Source organism: Trichechus manatus, unplaced genomic scaffold (genome assembly GCF_000243295.1).
Source record: "Trichechus manatus latirostris isolate Lorelei unplaced genomic scaffold, TriManLat1.0 scaffold00062, whole genome shotgun sequence".
Taxonomy (NCBI): Eukaryota; Metazoa; Chordata; class Mammalia; order Sirenia; family Trichechidae; genus Trichechus; species Trichechus manatus.
This window is the reverse complement of record NW_004443998.1, coordinates 11,101,188-11,121,740: the sequence shown is the minus strand read 5'-3', so window position 1 is coordinate 11,121,740 and position 20,553 is coordinate 11,101,188. Positions and strand designations below refer to the sequence as shown.

Genomic DNA, 20,553 nt, shown 5'->3' with positions numbered 1-20,553 from the left:
GTAACATTTTCTGAGGTGTAGATCATGTATCTTTGTCAATCTGGAGGCTAGGGTTTACTTGTAGAAAAATGCAAAGGACCTCAATAGGTTTATTCACACAGGACCCATCTTCCATCTCTCTGGAGGATGTTTATCACTCCTACAAAAGCTATGTTTTATAAAAATTAATTTATATGTACATTCTTGGACTTTATCAGTTCACAAATTTACCTCAGAAAGTATGTTCTAATTTTTTTCTTAAGACTGAGTTGACAGGATTTATGACTGAGAAATAAAATTGTTTGTTTGTTTACAACTGGAAAGTTAATTTTTTAAAATCTTTTTATTTCCTCCAGGTGCATTTGGCATAGTATGTGGGACTAGCCCAACCCAGAAGATCAAAATGATCCTCAACTCTTCCACCGAAGATGGTATTAAAAGAATCCAAGATGACTGTCCCAAGGCTGGAAGACACAATTACATATTTATCATGATTCCTACTTTATACAGCATCATTTTTGTGGTGGGAATATTTGGGAACAGTTTGGTGGTGATTGTCATTTACTTTTATATGAAATTGAAGACTGTGGCCAGCATTTTCCTTTTGAATTTAGCGCTGGCTGACCTATGCTTCTTACTGACTTTGCCACTGTGGGCTGTCTACACTGCTATGGAATACCGCTGGCCCTTTGGCAATTACTTATGTAAAATCGCCTCAGCCAGCATCAGTTTCAACCTCTATGCTAGCGTGTTTCTCCTCACATGTCTAAGCATTGATCGCTACCTGGCCATCGTTCACCCGATGAAGTCCCGCCTTCGGCGCACAATGCTGGTAGCCAAGCTCACCTGCATCATTATTTGGCTGCTGGCTGGCTTGGCCAGTTTGCCATCGGTAATCCACCGAAATGTATTTTTCATCGAGAACACAAATATCACAGTCTGTGGCTTCCATTACGAATCCCAGACTTCCACTCTCCACATAGGGCTGGGCCTAACCAAGAATATTCTGGGTTTTTTGTTTCCTTTTCTGATCATTCTTACAAGCTACACTCTTATTTGGAAGACCTTAAAGAAGGCTTATGAAATTCAGAAGAACAAGCCAAGGAATGATGACATTTTTAAGATAATTATGGCAATTGTGCTTTTCTTTTTCTTTTCCTGGGTGCCCCACCAAATATTTACTTTTCTGGATGTCTTGATTCAGCTGGGCATCATACACGACTGTCAGATTACAGATATTGTCGACACGGCCATGCCCATCACCATTTGCATAGCTTACTTTAACAATTGCCTAAATCCTTTTTTTTACGGCTTTCTGGGGAAAAAATTTAAAAAATATATTCTCCAGCTTCTGAAATACATTCCCCCAAAGGCCAAATCCCACCCAAGCCTGTCCACAAAAATGAGCACACTTTCCTACCGCCCCTCAGATAACGTAAATTCATCCACCAAGAAGCCCGCCCCATGTTTTGAGATTGAGTGACAGGCCTGTCTGTCAAGTCACCTTGTGAAAGAAAGAAACACATTCCTTCCGAGCCCTTCACTACCAGATGAGCGGTAGGTCCTTTTCAGAATGTAAGGAGAAAAATGGATTGCATGGATTGAACTGATTTTTCTAAAGCTCAGAACAAAAGCTTTCCTTTCCCTTTGCGGCAAAACAACGCAAAGCCCCATTTTGCGTCATTCTGCATTAGACAGTAATGGCGGCTCAAAGGAAGATGTCAGCACCTGGATGCCTGTGTCAGCTGGGAAAACGTGACTCGCAGAAGTGCAATCTCCCCAGTCTGTTCTTGTTCTGTTTCTTTTTTATTTCCATGTGAAGGTATTTAGAATATGTTAAACCCTTCAGAGGAGCAACAGGAGAGGAGAGGTCAGGACTGCATGGCCCAATATCCAAAGGGCACTATAAACGTTTTGTGCCTGTCTTAGCTATGTAGCAACTGCGGTCCACTTGTACCTGCTACTCGCATTTTGCACAAAGATTTGCTAAGCAATAGTTGTCAAGTTTGAAAACCTTTTGTGAAACTCAACCGGTGTCTTAGAGATTCACATTGCCAAAGCAATGCCAGTTAGATGGCTTACTGGTACCATGCATGACATTACTGATGTCACGTATAAAAGTTAAATTACTTGTAAAGGTGTTCCTCTGGTCCTAGATATTAAGTGTCTTCCTAGTCATATTAAGTTTTATTTCATATCTGAGAAGTACATATATTTTGTGGTAAAAAGCTTATATATCATGAAGTATGCCTTATTGTCTTAAAAAAGTATGTATTGTGTGTGTTTATATGTGTATGTGTATCTGTATCTGTAAACTGTGTTACCTGATTAAAACCTGGCAAAGTCATATTTCCTTAAAATAAATAATTTTATTGTAATAATATTTTTATTGCAATTGTATTTAATCCTTATTATTTAAGATAGATGCTGATTTATTTTTAAAATGAAACAGCCTTGAATAAGTATGAACATATTTTCACTTAAATTTTGATGTAAATGTAACTGATAGTGTAATATCCTGGTTATAGATATTATATGCTGCCGTTGGAAAAAACAAAAAGAAAAACATTTTGTTCCACTGGACAATGTGGAATAAACATATCATTTTGAACTTTCCCAAGTTTTTCATGAAACAAAAATAAAAATAACTCATCCCTTATAACACCAAAATAATAAATTTCTTTGCACATAGGTCCTGTTTTAAATAATAGGATGTTTTTTCTGATTACATAATGATCACCATAGAAAGTTCAGAAGATATAGAAAAGCATAAAAAATAAACGTCATGTATAGTTCCCCCCACTAAAAAAATGACAATTTTTAACACGGATACATTTTCTTCCACTTTTGGTTGTATTAACTATACACACGTACATAAATAAATTATGATATTGGAGTCATAATGTGTATAGTGCTGTGGATACATATTTTTTACTTAATATCACAGCATAGTAGTTTCCTACACCATTAAATATGTTTCTAAAACATTTTAATAATTGCACAATATTACATAATACAGACACACCCTGATATAGTCAGTTGGTCTCATGTTTTGGAAACAGTTCTGTTCTGATTTTTTTGGCATCATAAATTGCATTGTGAAGGACATCTGCGTTCATGAATCTGATAAATTCCTCCCGATACATCCCCAAAAGTAGTACAAGTGAGCCTACAGGTCTAAACATTTTTAATACTCTTAATTCATATTCCCAAATGTTTTCCAAAAAACTTCATAACAATTTACAATGCCACAAACTATATATGAATATGTTTCATCACAGCCTCAGCAGCACATAATATTTATTAAATTTAAGTAGAAAAAGGAAATTTACTGTAAGAATCCAAGTGCTTCACGGAACGCAAGAACAAGGATTCAGTTACACCTGAATAAGTGATGAGACGTTTCCTGTCCCCTCGCCAGTTGCCTCATTGTTTTTCCTAGATGCCGTTGCTGCTCCTGGAGTCCCCACAGAGCAGACTGAGGTGCTCAATCCGGCCAGTCGAATCAATTCCGGCTCATAGTGACCCTACAGGACAGAGTAGAACTGCCCCATAGAGTTTCCAAGGAGCACCTGGTGGAGTCAAACTGCTGACCTTTTGGTTAGCAGCCATAGCTCTTAACCTCTAAGCCACCAGGCTTTCCAGGATGAAGGACTGGAGAGTCATAAATAGCAGAGGGAAACCCTCTGCTAGGGGTGAGAGGAGGTCCTCAAAGGGGTCTTTGGGGCCTGGAGGACGCTCTACAAAGCAGCCTATTACATTCACGCTCCTGATGATAGACATATTTTGTAAATAAACGTGGCTATGTATGCCTCATATTATTTTCCTTTTATATTATTGTTACCTTCATTAATATAATGCCAGTCACTAACTCCAAAGGCCCTTCACTATTTTCACAAAAAAATTACCTCTAAAAAATAAGTCCTCTCTCATCCCAAATTACAGTGCAAATTTATCCTCTTTGAAATCCCTCCTCGTCAGTTTTATAGCAGCTTATATTTATACCAAATGATCATTTTAATCCATTTTATTCAGCACTTTAAACTTGTTGAACTATTTGATAGGTTATAGTTGACAGAGATTTCTGGTAGATAATTGTACTGGGATATCCTCTATCTCATTTATTTATTAACTACTATGAATAATTCTTTCCATGCCTCATTCTCTTTTTAACTCCATCCAATTATATTTTGATTTTCCTTTCTCATTTTGTGAAATAGATATTGATCATTTTGATGGTTAATCTTGCTTTTTCAATGAGACTAACTTAATACTGAAGTTGAGACTCTATTACCAGAATGTTAGGATGGAATGACGTGATTTATTCTTCATGAATGCATTTAGAGGTTAGGTGACTCCTTAATTTGGAATATTTCTTTTTAATTTATGCAGAAAGGAAAATTTACCATAAGGGTCTACATTCCCAACAGAACTCAAGGGAAATAGGTATATATATTCCAATATATATTCCAATCCTTGCTTCCCCTATGAAGGATTTATCTTTTCAGATAATCATTCATTCATTCATGGATTCAGTATATTTTGTATTGTTTGCCCACTCGGTTCTGTAATACATAGCTTAGAACATGCAGCAAAAGTTTTAGTCAGCTGGTTTGGGCAGTATAAAAGAGAGACGATGGGAAGTAGCTTGATTGCCAAGCCACGGAAAGGCTCATAGAGGCTTGAAACCACAGATTTTCTGTTTCATAACTCCATGTACTGATGCCATTTTTTCCAACAATACTCGGCAAGCTGGGGAGCCCGAGAAGAGAAAATAGATTCATACAGGTCACAAAAGCGGTGAGTAAAGAAAATGAGGTCCAGGGAAGTTGGGGCACTGACATGAAGGGTGAGGTTCCCTAGGATAGAGAAGAGAGTAAATCAGGAGCAGAGGAGATACAGACAGAGGAGAGGATGGGAAGCTGGAGGCAGCCCCGCACTGCCTCAAAGGCCAGGGCACAAACTTTGCAGGGGAACTGCATACAGATGTTTAGGGCCCCAAGGACCGTGTGGGAAACACTGGACCCAGAAAGAAAGAACTTAATGTTACTGCCCCATAGGGTTTCCAAGGAGCTGCTGGCAGATTCCAACTGCCGACTTTTTGGTTAGCATCCAAACTCTTAATCACTATGCCACCAGGGCTCCAAATATTTAGCAAGCTGTAAACAGGAGACAGAATGGTATGGAGCAAGACATAATTGTATGATTTTTATAGATTTCAGGCTGCATGATGGGAGAGAAAAGGTCCCTGCAGTGCTATCACTAGGGTTGGTGTCACCCAGTGGAGTAACTCATGGTGTCATCCCCCCATGGACCTCCTCCCATGTTTATTATCAGTTTTAATCATAGAATAATATGTGACAAATACAATTGTAAATTGCTTAAGTGTAATATTTCTTATATTACAGTATATGAATAATAACAAAACTGTAAAATCTACATTGAATTACAATTATGACATTATTAGTTACAACATTATTAGTAACTGAGTGGAAGGCTTTTTTAATTTTTCTCCTTCTTTTCCTTTAATTACTGTTTCATTCTCAAAAATGTTATTGATACAGGTTCACAAATGCTAATTACCACAATATTGTAGCTAAAACATCAGAAAAATTTGACAAAATCAACAACTATAAAAACACCAGCAGCAACAAGAACAACAGCATGTGCTCGCAGCGCTGCAGACGACACCACGTGACCATGTGATTTGAAGTAGCAGTCATTATAATTAGGTAGTAATAACAGCTCTGACAGGAGCACATTAGAAGGTTCAAAAAGTAGATTAGCATAGAGTTTTAGCCTTGTAGGTATATTGACACACGTAAGCTGGCCTTATGAAATAAGTTTTTATTGTTATAACTAACTACAGGGGTATTTTTATAAAAAAATAATAAATTTCTGCTGAAACACTGCACAAAAATTTTATAGACAGTCATTTTGGTGTCATCCCCTCTGACAGTATCACTTGGTGGGGTCCACACCTCCTGCACGCCCTGGTGATGCCACTGGTCCCCTGTAGGACTACAGAGGAGGCCCTGGTGAGATTGAAAAATAAATGTAAACGGAATAAGGAAATGGAAGAAGTGGAATGTTGGAGCTAATGATCAGAGAGTCATATTTTCCAAATTTAAGATTTTGATAGAATCAGTTAAAATATAACATCTGTAACTACATCCATTATCATGCGATATATTTGTGTAGTGGACACCCATGGAACTATCTGCACAGTGTACATTCTCCCCTTATCCTGGGAATTGTGTGCCTCACCCGAGGGCAGGACTACCTCAGGATTAGTCATTTTCCTACCTAACCCAATCCCCAAGCCACAGTTAATTTAGTCCAGGCTTGACCTGGACCAATCACAGTCCTTCTTAAGGATTTTTCAAACAGGAACTGGTATGTATCTATAGGTATGTGTAAATACAAATATGTGGATGCAGACACACATATTCATTGAAGAGACAGCTATAGATACTCCTCAGACATAACTGAACACCTTCCAAGATTGGTTTTCTGGTTTTGGAAGCTTAGGGCCATAGTCTCATGGGACAACTCAGTCAATTGGCATAACAGTTCACAAAAATCATGATCTGCATCTTAGTGAAGTGAGTAGTGTCTAGAGTCTTAAAAGTTTACAAGCAGTCATCTAAGACACAACTACGGGTTTCTACTCACCAGAAGCAAAACAGTAAGAAGGCAACCAAAAGCTCAGAGAAGAAACAAGTCTACAGGACAGTCTCCATGAGCCACAACCTTATCTACCCTGAGACCAGAAGAACTAGATGGTGCCTGGCTACCACCACTGACTGTTCTGACCAGGGTCACAATAGTTGGTCCTGGATAGAATTGGAGAAAAATATGGAGCAGAAAACAAAATCTTAAAAAAAAAATATATTTAAGCCAGACAAACTGGAACAGTAGAGAACAGAGGACTCCCTGAGACTATCGCCCGGAGACACTCTTTAAACGCAGAACTGAGCCTATCCCCTGAGATCACCTTTTCGCAAAATAGCAGAGTGGCACACAAAATAAAGGATATTACCCGTAAGATCTGTGCCCTACTTAATAATCATCAGTATGAGACCAAAATGTCAACAATTACTCAAAAGCAAAAATGAGAAGATAAGAGGGCAGGGAAGCTAGAGTACTGGAAGGGGAACAAACAGAACACTATTAAAGAAAATGTTGACACATTGTGATAAATGTAACTAATGTCACTGAACAATTTGTGTGGAAATTGTCAAATGGGAGCTTAACTTGCTGTGTAAACTTTCAACAAAAACTCAATACAATACAATTTAAAAAAAAAAAAAGCAGGCCAGTGTTAACCAACAGGAAGGGCCCTCACTGAGTTCACCATGAAGAGGAGATGAAATCCAAAGATTCCTGGGTACTTCTGCTTGAATCAGTCAACACTGAGTGATGGAGGAACCTGCATATATGGATCCCTTTTTACTGGTGACATTTTCCTGGCTGTTGCTATTACAGACAATTTTCCAAGCAATACTGAATGGACACAAAGTATATTAGCCAGAATATATGCAGGCAATTATCTCCTAACACTGCAACTCAAGTTGAATCACGTGAAAAATACTGGAGAAATGCAACAAAAGTAAAAAATCAAAAGAATTATAATTCCCCAAGCACACAACCTGATGCTCTTACAAATAAGCAACTGCTATTCTCATTAATTCACATACAAAGTGGACAGTTGAGAAAAACGTTTCCACTGATGATATCACCATCAAAACCTTTAGAGATGTTCATTTAGTCTCCCTATCTATTCCATCTTCTTCCAGAAAGAGCTCCCTATTTCCATTTGGGCACCCCTTCCCCACTCTTAGTACAGGTGGTCTGGTTGGAACTCCACCACCACTGTCAACACACTCAATGGGGAGGTGAGAAGACCTAAGCAAATCAGACCATCATATTCCTCTGGCCTCAACTGGATGGGTTCATGACTTAAAAAGACCCAATCAAGGAGAATTTCTTGATTTTGCCAGGAGCTACCAGACAAGATATTTGCTCTTCCTCATTATATGGGAACCTAAGCAGATGAGAGTAGCTGCTGCAGCCATTTTATCACCCCAAAGGGAGAGATGGTTAAGAGCCTGGCTGCTAACCACAAGCTCGGCAATTTGAATCTACCAGCCACCTCCGTGGAAATCCTATGGGGCAGTACTACTCTGTCCTATAGGATCACTGTAAGTCAAAATCGACTCTGTGGCAACAGGGGTTTATTCTGACTCTAGAATCTATGCTCTTATTTGCTACACAATGTTGCCTCCCCCCACCAAAAAAAATGGCATCGCAAAATATGAATCATGCCTATTTATTCAAAATTAACATTAATAATATTTTACTTTGTCTTCAACTCGTACTAGATTTCAAAATAGAATTTCAAATAGTCTCTGTCCTTGAAAGTTGGGGATCATTAATGAAAAACACTAATTGACATTACAAAGCACAGCCCTGGATTTTATATTTACTGTAATTTGATTTTGGATGAGCTTATATTGGGTCTAGAAAATAAACAGGCTTCAGCAGTTAATTGTCACACTAATTAGTTAAATGCTCTGGTCCTTTTGGCAGCCAAGAATTTAGATAGCATTTACCAAATGGGAGGGGGAGGAGGGAAATTCTTAAACTAATTTTCATGTCAAATTTTGCCTTCTTACAGCCTAATGAAATGATGTTCTTTTGAAAAAAATATTATGGAGAAACTACATTACATTCTGAGAAAGATCTCCTTTTAAGGTATACAGTTCAGATTTGGCAGTAGATTGAGGTATAAGAACAGACTAGGAATAGAAAAGAAAGCATGATTTTTGTGAACTATACATGAAGACCCAGAGGATAAAGGTGATATGATCACAGCCATGTGTCCTGAGGACAATTCTAACAACCTCAATGAAAATCACCTCTAAACAGATGCCATTCAAAACAGCAGTGAGAAGAGTCGCAAGAAAACAGGCAAAACAGGCTCACGGGTTCACCTTTTTCTTCTGGCTGCAGGAACAGGTAGAAAGGAGACGCTACGCATGAAATGTAATGGCAAAGCCTATCATGATAAGCGAGCCCTCATGGCACAGCGGTTAAGTGTTTGGCTGCTAACCAAAAGGTCAGCAGTTCAAATCCACCAGCTGCTTCTTGGAAACCCTATCGGGCAGTTCTGCAGTTCTACTCTGTTCTATAGGGTCACTATGAGTTGGAATCGACTGGATGGCAACGGGTAGTTATCATGATAGGGGAGCCCTGCTGGTGCTGTGGTTAAGAGCTGGGCTGCTAACCAAAAGGTTGGCAGTTCAAATTCATCAGGTGCTCCTTGGAAACCCAATGGGGTAGTTCTACTCTGTCCTATAGGGTCACTATGAGTCAGAGTCAACTCAACGGCAGTGGGTTTGGGTGGCAGGTGACTAATTTTACTGAAGGTAAAGATTAATTTTTGTTCCCTTGAACTATCTGTTCTTTTCACAACCTTTTGATACTAAGGATCATATTCTGACTTTGTTAGGGGCAATAACATGAAGATGCAACTGTCACTCTACTCCTTATCTAGCTTTTCGACGCAAGCGCATCAATACGAGAGAGGAAAAAATTAAAACTCTCATAAAGAAGTACATTGTTTCTTACATGACTTGCATTCCAAATCCTAAAACTCACTTTTAAAATGAGGCAGCATATATTATGTTTCCCTTTATTTTCCCTTTCCACTTTCAATGCCAAAATAAAAATTACGAGTCCAAATTAAACTTGAGACCATTCTCTGAATACTTTTTCCAGAAAGTCCTTGCTATTTTATTATGCAAGACATAAATTGTTTACTTCAGGAACACAGATCTAGATTTTTTTTTTTTTTTTTTTTTTTTACCTGAGCTAACAGCATCATGATTTGGTGGCTCTACTTAGCATTCCAGAACTTTGCAACCAGCAAATTCAGAAATAAGTGCAGAATACACTGTCTAGGTAAATTTGGGGCTAATTGCAAATGTTGCCTGGAGCAAAACACTGAGTTAACAGAATTATGTAAATGACTAACATCATCTGGGGTCTCCCTGCAGTGCCCTTGAGATCAGGAGAAATTGTTGTGACTGCTCCTCCCCATCTCCTCTCAAGTCCACAGAAGTCTGGGTCTTTCCCCAAGTTCTCTGTGTACCCTAAGGGGACCTGCAGGATGTCACAAGTCAGATTCCCCTGGAAGCAGACTCTGAGACAAAGTTTTGTGTGAAGATTTGAGGAATCCTCTCAGAACCAACATCTGTGGGGGAATATCGGAAGCAGGATTGGGAAGAGGAGGAAGTTCGGCTGATACCATCTCAACAAAGATCTCGGACAACCCCACAGGGAGCTCTGGAGTTGGGATGACCATGCACAGTTACACCAAATTGGGGTCAGGGGTCCTGACCTTTATATTCTCACATTGACCAGTCTGTGGATGTGGTCTGCCTTCAGGAAGGGAGCGTGGCCCAGGTGGCTCTCTTCAGCAGAGGACAAGTGACCAGAGGGAGAAACTCAGCTGAGAGCTGAAGGCCATCAACACTCCTGGCAACCGGGGGATGAGTGCTTTAGCCCTGAAGGAAGCATACAGTCACTGCACACACTGAAGAGAGTGCCTGCCCTTCTCCTCTCCCTTTTTCTTCCCTTTTTCCACGGGCTCCACCTTTAGCACAAACTGCTTCCATCGACACCACATTGCCACAGGTGAAACTCAACTGTCCTTAAGGAATCCAATCATACCAAGAACTTTCTGTGTTTTATTCTCTCTGTTCAAGAGAGGAGGGAGGGGGTGCCACATCCTCGAGCACGGGGTCTTCTCTCATCTCCCTGGCTTCATACTCTCACCTTCTTTCAAGCAGACCATCAGGATATTGCCCTAGAGAAATGCTCTGAGAGAAATTCCAGTGTACACTACTAGGATAAAGAATGTCTCACCCTGTTACCAATAGTCCAACGGTTCTCAAATAGTAGTAGAAATCCTAACAGTGGGAAGCTGAAACTGTCTACGTGGAATGGAGGGTCTCCATAATTTGATTTATTCAGAATCCATGCTCCAATAATCCTCCTGTTACTCTGCCAACCCAGTGTGTGGCATCCTGCTATTCTTACTTGCCAGGGATGATCCACTACTTTGTGTAGGGAAGTGGCCCCTCGTCTGTGTGGGCTTCCGCTCAGGAGGGCACACTCACTCGTTTATCCAATGGAGGCTTACAGCAGACAAGAACTTTCAAACTCCCCCTTAAGCAGAGTGATTTGGCTTTCCCCAGATTCTTCTCCAAAACTAGCAAACTTAAACCTCCCATGAGAAAAACAGCACACAGGGCTTGCCTGTGAGAGAATCCACCTCCCATAGAAAACATTCAAAACTAAATATGGTGAAGTAATATTCCTATTTCTTATAGAGTCAAAAAAAGAAAAAAGACAGAAGGAAAGAAGAAAACACTACCGGAAGATTCAGATGATTACAGTCCAATTATTCTGAATCCCCGAGCAGTTCGTTTTCTCCATGTCTGCAAAATTGTCAAGTCATTAAAAGATGAGCACACAACCCATATTGTTTAATGACCAGTGTCCACATTGTCCAGACCTAAAAACATATTCAGTTTATGCACTTTGACTTTCTACATGAACCAAAAAAAAAACTCATTCCTGTCAAGTTGATTCCGACTCTTAGCGACCCTACAGGACAGAATAAAACTGTCCCATAGAGTTTCCAAGGAGCGGCTGCTGATATCAACTGCCGACATTTTGGTTAGCAGCCATAGTTCTTAATCACTGTGCCACCAGGGCTCTGCACGTATAGACCTGGACAACAGGAAGCTCCATCAATCTGTCTTCTGTATTCAATACAATTGACTATCTTGAAACTTTCTCCTCCCCTATCTTCATCAATACTACAGTATTCTAGAACTTTGCCACCCTTTTGGCTACTCGTATTTCCCCTTGGTTGGCACCTCTTCTGTCTCCCACCTACTTAATGGAAATGAGTAATACCACTCTGTCTTTGCCAGGCCCATATTCATAATTGCCTACTGAATGGACATCCTTATTGGGGGTGTAAATGTCATCTCACACTCAATTTATCCAAAACCAGTTTTGAAAAACAGGCAGGAATAAAAGGTATACAGCCTAAATCACTCCCCCCTCCCTCGCCCCAAAAAGCCTGGCGAGGGTGCTGCTGCTGTCACCAGTAAGCTCAAGTTGCCGTATTGCCATGGCTTATGCCACCAGCACTGCCAGCGTTGGACACTGACTTCTTCTCCTACCCTCACCCCCGAGACTCACTGACATTGTTGAACCTGGAGACTGGGGGTGGTGCTGTTAGCACCAGAAGGAATTTTCCCCGAACCTGCTTAGTTTTGCTGCTCCAAGTCCATGTTCTATCATGCGTCCAAGCCCCACCTGCCAGAGATGAGAAAGTGACAATAGGGCGTTTTCAGCTTCCAGTGTAGGATCCCAACTCTGCCTCCCAAGACTCCTAAGGTGAGGAATTCTCCAAATGTAGGAAATGGATTCAGTTGCTTGGCAGCCAAAACAACAATGAATGGGCTCTACAAAAACCATTTATTACCAAGGAGGAAAGGACAAGAAAAAAGTAATAACGAACAGAGCCCATTCCAGACATAACTGGAAGTAACTGCAGTTGCTGTTGGTGTCTGTCCCCTGCCTGCCACTGTGTGCTGGGCTCCTAGACTTCCTTCTTGTTCCCCATGTCCTTACATCCCAGCTCTCCCTTCCCTAGCCAAAAGCAACTCTTGACTTAATATCTTACCAAAGATCTTAATTTGTAAAACTTTCTCCCTCTGCCCCTTACCAAGGCAAGATTCAGTTCTGTTGAAAAGGCTCTAATAAAGTTTCACATCTTATAAATTTTAGGAAAGGAGAAGTCGTTGGTGGATATAATCCAACCCTCTTATTTTAAATATGAAGACACTGAGATGCAGAAAGGTGAGCCAAGCCCTCACGAAAGGTTTTCTGCTTTAACCCAGGACAATGCCTCACAAGGAAAGGAACTTCAGAAGTGGAATTCCAACTCCTACAGAAAGACAGAGGGGAGAGAACTTCGAAGCAGAGATCTTTCTCGGGCTCCCAAATCACATCATAGGTCAACCCTGACAACAGGAAAAGGTAATTACAGGAAAGGACAAATCATCCCCCAGGGGAGCAGGGAAAGGGGAGAAGGAGAAGGTAGGTTTGCAGGTAATTAGGAAAGAGAAGCCTAGAGTTTCAGGCAGAAGCTGCTCTAATAGGCTGTACTCAGCTCAGTAGCAGCTTGTCCTCTTTAGTTCTTTACAGTGACAACTTCACATGGCCCCAGGGTTCACAACTCCCAGCTGGAGAGACATCTCCTGCAAAGCAAAGGGCCTGTGGCAGGGAAGAAACCTTCCCTGCTTTGAAAGTACTATCTTCTAGAGCAGCACTTCTCATATTTTAACATAAAGGCACAGGGGTCACTTGGGAATCTTGTGAAGATGCAGAGTCTGGGGCAGTAGGTCTGGGCTGGGGCCTGAGATTCTGCATTTTTTACAAGCTCCCAGAGGAAGGTGATGAGGCTCATTGGTGGGACACACTTTGAGCAGCAAGGACGTAGTCCATGAAGTCAGAGGTCAGCCAGAGTTTGAACTCAAATCCTCTACTTCCTAGGCGTGTAAGCCACATGCTCTCAGCTAGGGAGGTTTTTCTATGTGAGAGTTGTCCTGAAGTGAAACTTGGAGAGCTTCTACTCAAAACGTGACTATTATTCCTTTTGGCAAGATGGTTGTTTATGAAATACAGTTTAGGCTACTTGAGAACAATAACAGAAACTCAAAACACTAAAAGCACTTCCAAACCGCAAACCAAGGTTACTAACGGCTGCTCCGACACTGCAGCTAAGGCTTTGCTAACATCATTCTGAGTCACCAAGCATCTCTGAATTGTTTGTGGCTCTGTCCTTGCCATTTAATGCAGTATCCGTTTGAGGAGCAAGTTGTAGTTTCTTGCCTCTTAAATGAGAATGCTCTGACTGTGTAAATGCTGAGATTCAGGCAATGCACAAGAACGCGCAATCTCAGGCAGGCTAGTTAAAGACAGAGGCAGAAAGCCGTTATATCACTGTTATATCTCTTGCAGGCTTTTATCTTCTCTCCGATGCATATGGATGCACAGCAAGCAAGCAGCAGTACCGCACTTCCCTGGTCATTGAATATCCTGCAGCGTACTTCTTAATTAAACCAGCATCACCAATATGATTGCTTAAGTGCCAAAAACCTGGCCTGCTTAATGGCCAATCAGAGAACTACGTGATCATTAAATCCATTTGAAACTACTTTTTTTTTTTTTTCATGAGGTGATACAGTTAACTATTCTTATTGTTTTCCACCCAGGTTTCTTTTTGTTCTGGTTGTTGTTTTTTAATACTGCTTCCTTTCTCAGTATCTCAACTTCCATTTTACATTTGTCATCAGCATTGAACCCTATGTTATTACAGGTTATTATCTGTTGTTTTTTTTTTAGCAGGAGTTTGTCACAATGCCAGGGATTAAGGGATAATTTGAGTGAACGACACATACAGTGTTGCCTAGTAACACAGGCTGATCCGTACAAAGCCATAAATTGCAAAATTTCTTAGCAGCATAAAAACTTATACCGGCACTTAGGCATATTTTTCCCTGATTGAGGCAGAATTCATGCAACAGTTACAACCACGCAACAAAAGCTGGTAATGATTAGCCTTCAAGAGCTGCTATTATTCCTGACGGTTCCAAAGCTGTTTTCGTTTGTTTCATGAAAAGAAAGCATCACATCCTTCACGGGCCAGCCTCACCGAAAAAGCGGAAAAGAGCCTGTTTACTAGCCCGTGCCAGTATTTTAACCACAGCTCCACCGAAGTACGGAAGAGTTATGTAATAATTTACAATTCTAACTCATTTGTGTCAACCAAAACCAACTGTAAGTGTACCAATACACACTGTAGAGGGCAACCCTCCTATTTTGTAATACGAAGGTGGAAACACATAACTGAGTAATGGCATAAAAGCTAAGAACTTCGTGAAGATGAAAGCCGGAAGCCAGGAAGGTTATTTTCATGTATCGTAACAAATATCTTCGGAAGATACCTTAAAATACCTCCCATATCTCTAGTTATTGATGTCAAAATTATAAAATATAGTTGTTAAAGAGTCCAGGAGAAATAATTTCCTTATTAAATTGAAGATAGCTTGTGGAGTAATACCCCACAGCCATCTCAAGAAAACAAGGGCCTTTGGAAATGATAATTTATCGTACCCTTGTACATATACACACAATGTATGAGTGTTTTACTGACTGGATACGAGATGATTTCTTTTTCTCTGACAAACATATGTTTCTATGAATAGATTCACCAGTGTCAAGGGATTCCTACTGCAGCTTCAGGAAATTGAGGAGTAAATGCTTTGATTCTTTCATCAACTTTTCATTCTTCTAGCTCTTACTTGAATAAAAATGGTTATAAACAATCAATGTAATCCATCACATAATTAAAATAAAAGATAAGAACCACATAATCTTATCAATTGATGCAGAAAAGGCATTTGACAAATTCCAACACCTATTCATGATAAAAACTCTCAGCAAAATAGGAATAGAAGGGAAATTCCTCAACATAATTAAGGGCATTTACACAAAGCCAACAGCCAACATCATCCTAAATGGAGAGACTTTGAAAGCATTCCCCCTGAGAATGGGAACCAGACAAGGATGCCCTCTATCACCACTCATATTCAACATTGTGCTGGAGGTCCTAGCCAGAGCAATTAGGCTAGAAAAAGAAATAAAGGGCATCCAAATGGGTAGGGAAGAAGTAAAATATCACTATTTGCAGATGATATGATCTTATACACAGAAAACCCCAAAGAATCCACAAGAAAACTACTGGAACTAATAGAAGATTTCAGCAAAGTATCAGTATACAGGATAAACATACAAAAATCAATTGGATTCCTCTACACCAACAAAGAGAACTTCGAAGAAGAAATCACCAAATCAATACCATTTACAGTAGCTCTCAAGAAGATAAAATACTTTGGAATAAACCTAACCAGAGATGTAAAAGACCTATACAAAGAAAACTACAAGATACTACTGCAAGAAACCAAAAGAGACCTACATAGGTGGAAAAACATACCTTGCTCATGGTAGGAAAACTCAACATTGTGAAAATGCCTATTCTCCCTAAAGCAATCTACAGATACAATGCAATCCCAATCCAGATTCCAATGGCATCTTTTAATGAGATGGAGAAACAAATCACCAACTTCATATGGAAATGGAAGAGGCCCCAGATAAGTAAAGCATTACTCGAGAAGAGGAACAAAGTGGGAGGCCTCACACTATCCAATTTTAGAACCTATTATACCGCCACGGTAGTCAAAACAGCCTAGTACTGGTACAACAACAGATACATAGACCAATGGAACAAAACCGACATGAATCCATCCACCTATGAGCAGCTGACATTTGACAAAGGCCCAAAGTTCGGTAATTGAGGAAAAGACAGTCTCTTTAACAAATGGTGCTGGCGTAACTGGATATCCATCTGTAAAAAAGCGGAAACAAGACCCATACCTCACACCATGCACAAAAACTAACTCAAGAGGAATCAAAGACTTAAATATAAAATTGAAAATGATAAAGATCATGGAAGAAAAAATAGGGACAACTCTAAGAGCCCTAATACATGGCATAAACACAATACAAACCATAAGTAACAACGCATAAGCACCAGAAGAGAGACTAGATAACTGGGAGCTCCTAAAAATCAAACACTTATGCTCATCAAAAGACTTCACCAAAAGAGTAAAAAGACAACCTACAGATTGGGAAAAAATTTTTGGCTACAACAAATCTGATCAGCGTCTAATCCGTAAAATCTACATGATACTGCAAAACCTCAACAACAAAGAGACAAATAACCCAATTAAAAAATAGGTAAAGGATATTAACAGGCACTTCACCAAAGAAGACATTCAGGCCGCTAACAGACACATGAGGAAATGCTCATGATCATTAGCCGTTAGAGAAATGCGAATCAAAACTACAATGAGATACCATCTCACCCCAACAAGGCTAGCATTAATCCAAAAAACACAAAATAATAAATGTTGGCAAGGTTGTGGAGAGACTGGAACACTTACACACTGTTGGTGGGAATGTAAAATGGTACAACCACTTTGGAAATCAATTTGGCACTTCCTTAAAAAGCTAGAAACAGAAGTACCATACGATCCAGCAATCCCACTCTTTGGAATATGTCCTAGAAAAATAAGAGCCATCATACAAATAGATATATGCACACCCATGTTCATTGCAGCACTGTTCACAATAGCAAAAAGATGGAAACAACCATCAATGGACAAAAGGATAAACAAATTATGGTATAGTCACACAATGGAATATTATGCAACGATAAAGAACAATGATGAATCTGTGAAACATCTCATGACATGGATGAATCTGGAAGGCATTATGCTGAGTGAAATTAGTCAGTCGCAAAAGGACAAATATTGTATGAGACCACTATTATGAGAACCCAAGAAATGGTTTAAACACAGAAGAAAATATTCTTTGATGGTTACAAGGGTTGGGAGGGAGGGAGAGGAATATTCACTAACTAGATAGTAGACAAGAATTATCTTAGGTGAAGGGAAGGACAACACAAACTATAGGCGAAGTCAGCACAACTGGACTAAACCAAAAACTAAGAAGTTTCCTGAGTACAACCAAACACTTTGACGGACAGAGTAGCTGGGGTGGGGATCTGGGGACCATGCTTTCAAGGGACAACTAGGTCAACCGGCATAACAAATTTTATTAAGAAAATGGCCTGCATCCCACTTTGGTGATGATGTCTGGGGTCTTAAAAGCTAGTGAGTGGCCATCTAAGATGCGTCAATTGGTCCTAACCCACCTGAAGCAAAGGAGAATGAAGAACATGAAAGACACAAGGAAACTATTAGTCCAAGAGACAGAAAGGGCAACATGCACCAGATACTTCATCAGCCTGAGATCAGAAGAACTAGATGGTGCCCGGCCACCACCAGTGACCGCCCTGACAGGGAACACAACAGAGAGTCCCTGATGGAGCAGGAGAAAAGTGGGGTGCAGACCACAAATTCTAGTAAAAAGACCAGACTTAACGGTCTGACTGAGACTGGAGGGACCCCAGAAGACACAGCCCCTGGACTCTCTGTTGGCCCAGAACTGAAACCATTCCTGAAGCCAACTCTTCAGACAAAGATTAGACTGGACTATGGGACATAAAATGATACTCATGAAGAGTGTGCTTCTTAGCTCAAGTAGATACATGAGACTAAATGGGCAGCTCCTGTCCGGAGGCAAGATGAAAAGGTAGAGAGGGTCAGAAACTGGTTGAATGGACATGGGAAATCCGTGGTGGAAAGGAGGAGTGTGCTGTCCCAGTATAGGGAGAGCAACTAGGGTCACATAACAACATGTGTGTATAAATTTTTGTATGAGAAACTAACTTGAACTGTAAACTTTCACTTAAAGCACAGTTTTTTAAAAAAAAGATTACAAAAATTTAATTTGCAAGCGCAAAAGAATGGGCCCAGGATGCACTGCAAAGCACATGGGGAAACTTGTATGCTCAGGCTTAGCCTCCCAATCCATTTTGTGCCTGAGCTTCCTGGTTTACATTTCTATAAATCCTAATTTACTTTCACTCTCATGATGTCAAACATGGGATTTGGTTTCTCAAAATGTCCCAGCCCTAACAGCTACAGCAGGATATTTGCAAAGATTTGGATGCCACAAGAGGAAATGAAACAACATGGCACTGAAAGCAATACATGTCTTTAAAAATAAAATAAAACCAAAAGGGGAATCTATCTAATCCAAAGATCCCAGGCTCAAAACAGACCATCAGCACACCACACCACAGAAATAACACTTGGAATGTGTGGAAATACTTCCAAAGCATGATAAGCCCACAATTTAGCAACTGTGGGGCCATGAGAAAGTCGCTTAACTTCCCTGAGTTCCAGCTTTCTCCTCCATAAAAGTAGGGAATTGGATAAGATGAGCTCTGTAGTCCCTTACAGCTCCAAGATCCATAACTAAATCCTTCCACTGATCTATAGGAAAGTTCCTATGGTTTCTAACTCTGTCATTTTACTACAAGCAGCGATAAGGAAACCGTAGTCAGCATAGAGAAGTTAAAAGTAGGCGTAAGTCACAATGGTCAAGGTGTGGTATACTTTACAACACACAACTTCATGTAACAAACTGAGATCTGAATAATTACTTAGCACGCTGCTCAGTTCATAGCGAGCACTCAGCAAAAATCATCCCCCATTGCTTCACCTTCTAGACACACACACACTTCCGGCCAAAACAGCTCTCCTTATAAAGTATGCTTTAATGATTATGAGTGTCAATTACGAAGACTAAGACCAAGATACCTGAGAAGCTGATGTAGAAAGTGGCAGTGCATTGTGCCTGGATTGTGTGTACATTTAGGGTAACAATTTACTCACTAATCTCTGATTAAATTTTAAGGCTGATCAACTTAGATATTTTGAAAATAAGCCAACACATCTGTCAAATAAAGCCTAATGATAAATGAAAACACGTTTTTCTACACTGTGCTGGAAAGCAAAGGAAACATCAGATTCTTGAATTATCATTAAATAAGTGAACTGGATTATGAATATCTGATGTTTCCTTAAAACTAATAATGCATTCTGAAAAGAGGCTATAGAACATGGAGTTGATAATCTAACGAAGATAAGAGAAGCATAAGGAGGGTAATAGAACCTCTGAATGTCTTTCTACAAATAACCCAAGAAGAAAACAAATTTACCAAATTGCTGCTTTTTTTTGTTGCTAGCCAGAATAAAATAAAACGCAAGGACTCTCTGAAATGTATTTTGTAAATTATATTACATAAAATTTCCCAAGTTCTTAAAGATGAATATTTCATAATCTTCAAATAACCAAAGTAGAAATTCTAAATTAGGTGAGTTGTCAGACTTGAGTGTAAATTTTTCAGTTGTCTAAGTTAACCTGCATTGCTGAAGTGTTTTAAACACTTCCTTGCACACATGTAATGCACACTTATTAAAAGTCCCTGGCTCAAATTGACAGGTGGAAATTTTGATGAATCTGGTTAAAAAACAAATAGGAAAAAAAAGGGGAAAATTCCTTAGCCTCATACCTTAGGAGTAAGGTCTATATAGCTAAAATTGGGGGAGTTCAATGTCTTAGCCAGCTAAAGAGAAAGTTCCAAATCATTTTTTGTTTGTTTGTTTTATCTACAATGTTATTTGATTTCTAAAGGAATGGAACAGTTATGCTTTTTATTATGTTTTAAATTACTTCTATTTTAAATAGCCTCAGTGTTCTGTTTTAAATTACTTCTATTTTAAATAGCCTCAGTGTTCTGTTTGGGTTCTTCCCATTTATATCAATGATGTTGGACACATAAACTGCCTATGTAAAAAATCTGAAGGTTTGAAAAGGACCAGCTTTCTTAAATGTATATAGTGCAGCAAACTGTTCAAACAATGTACTTTTCCAAGATCGGAGCATTAAAAG

The 20,553-nt window shown here is 39.7% G+C and overlaps 1 protein-coding gene across 1 annotated transcript; it reads left to right on the top strand.

The window, feature by feature from the left end:
- The first annotated feature begins 337 nt into the window (after positions 1-337).
- Positions 338-1,860, top strand: AGTR1 (angiotensin II receptor type 1). The gene has a single exon (XM_004379205.3). It carries the CDS (start codon positions 383-385, stop codon positions 1,460-1,462), a length of 1,080 nt encoding a protein of 359 aa, XP_004379262.1. The 5' UTR covers positions 338-382; the 3' UTR covers positions 1,463-1,860.
- Positions 1,861-20,553: the final 18,693 nt, after the last annotated feature.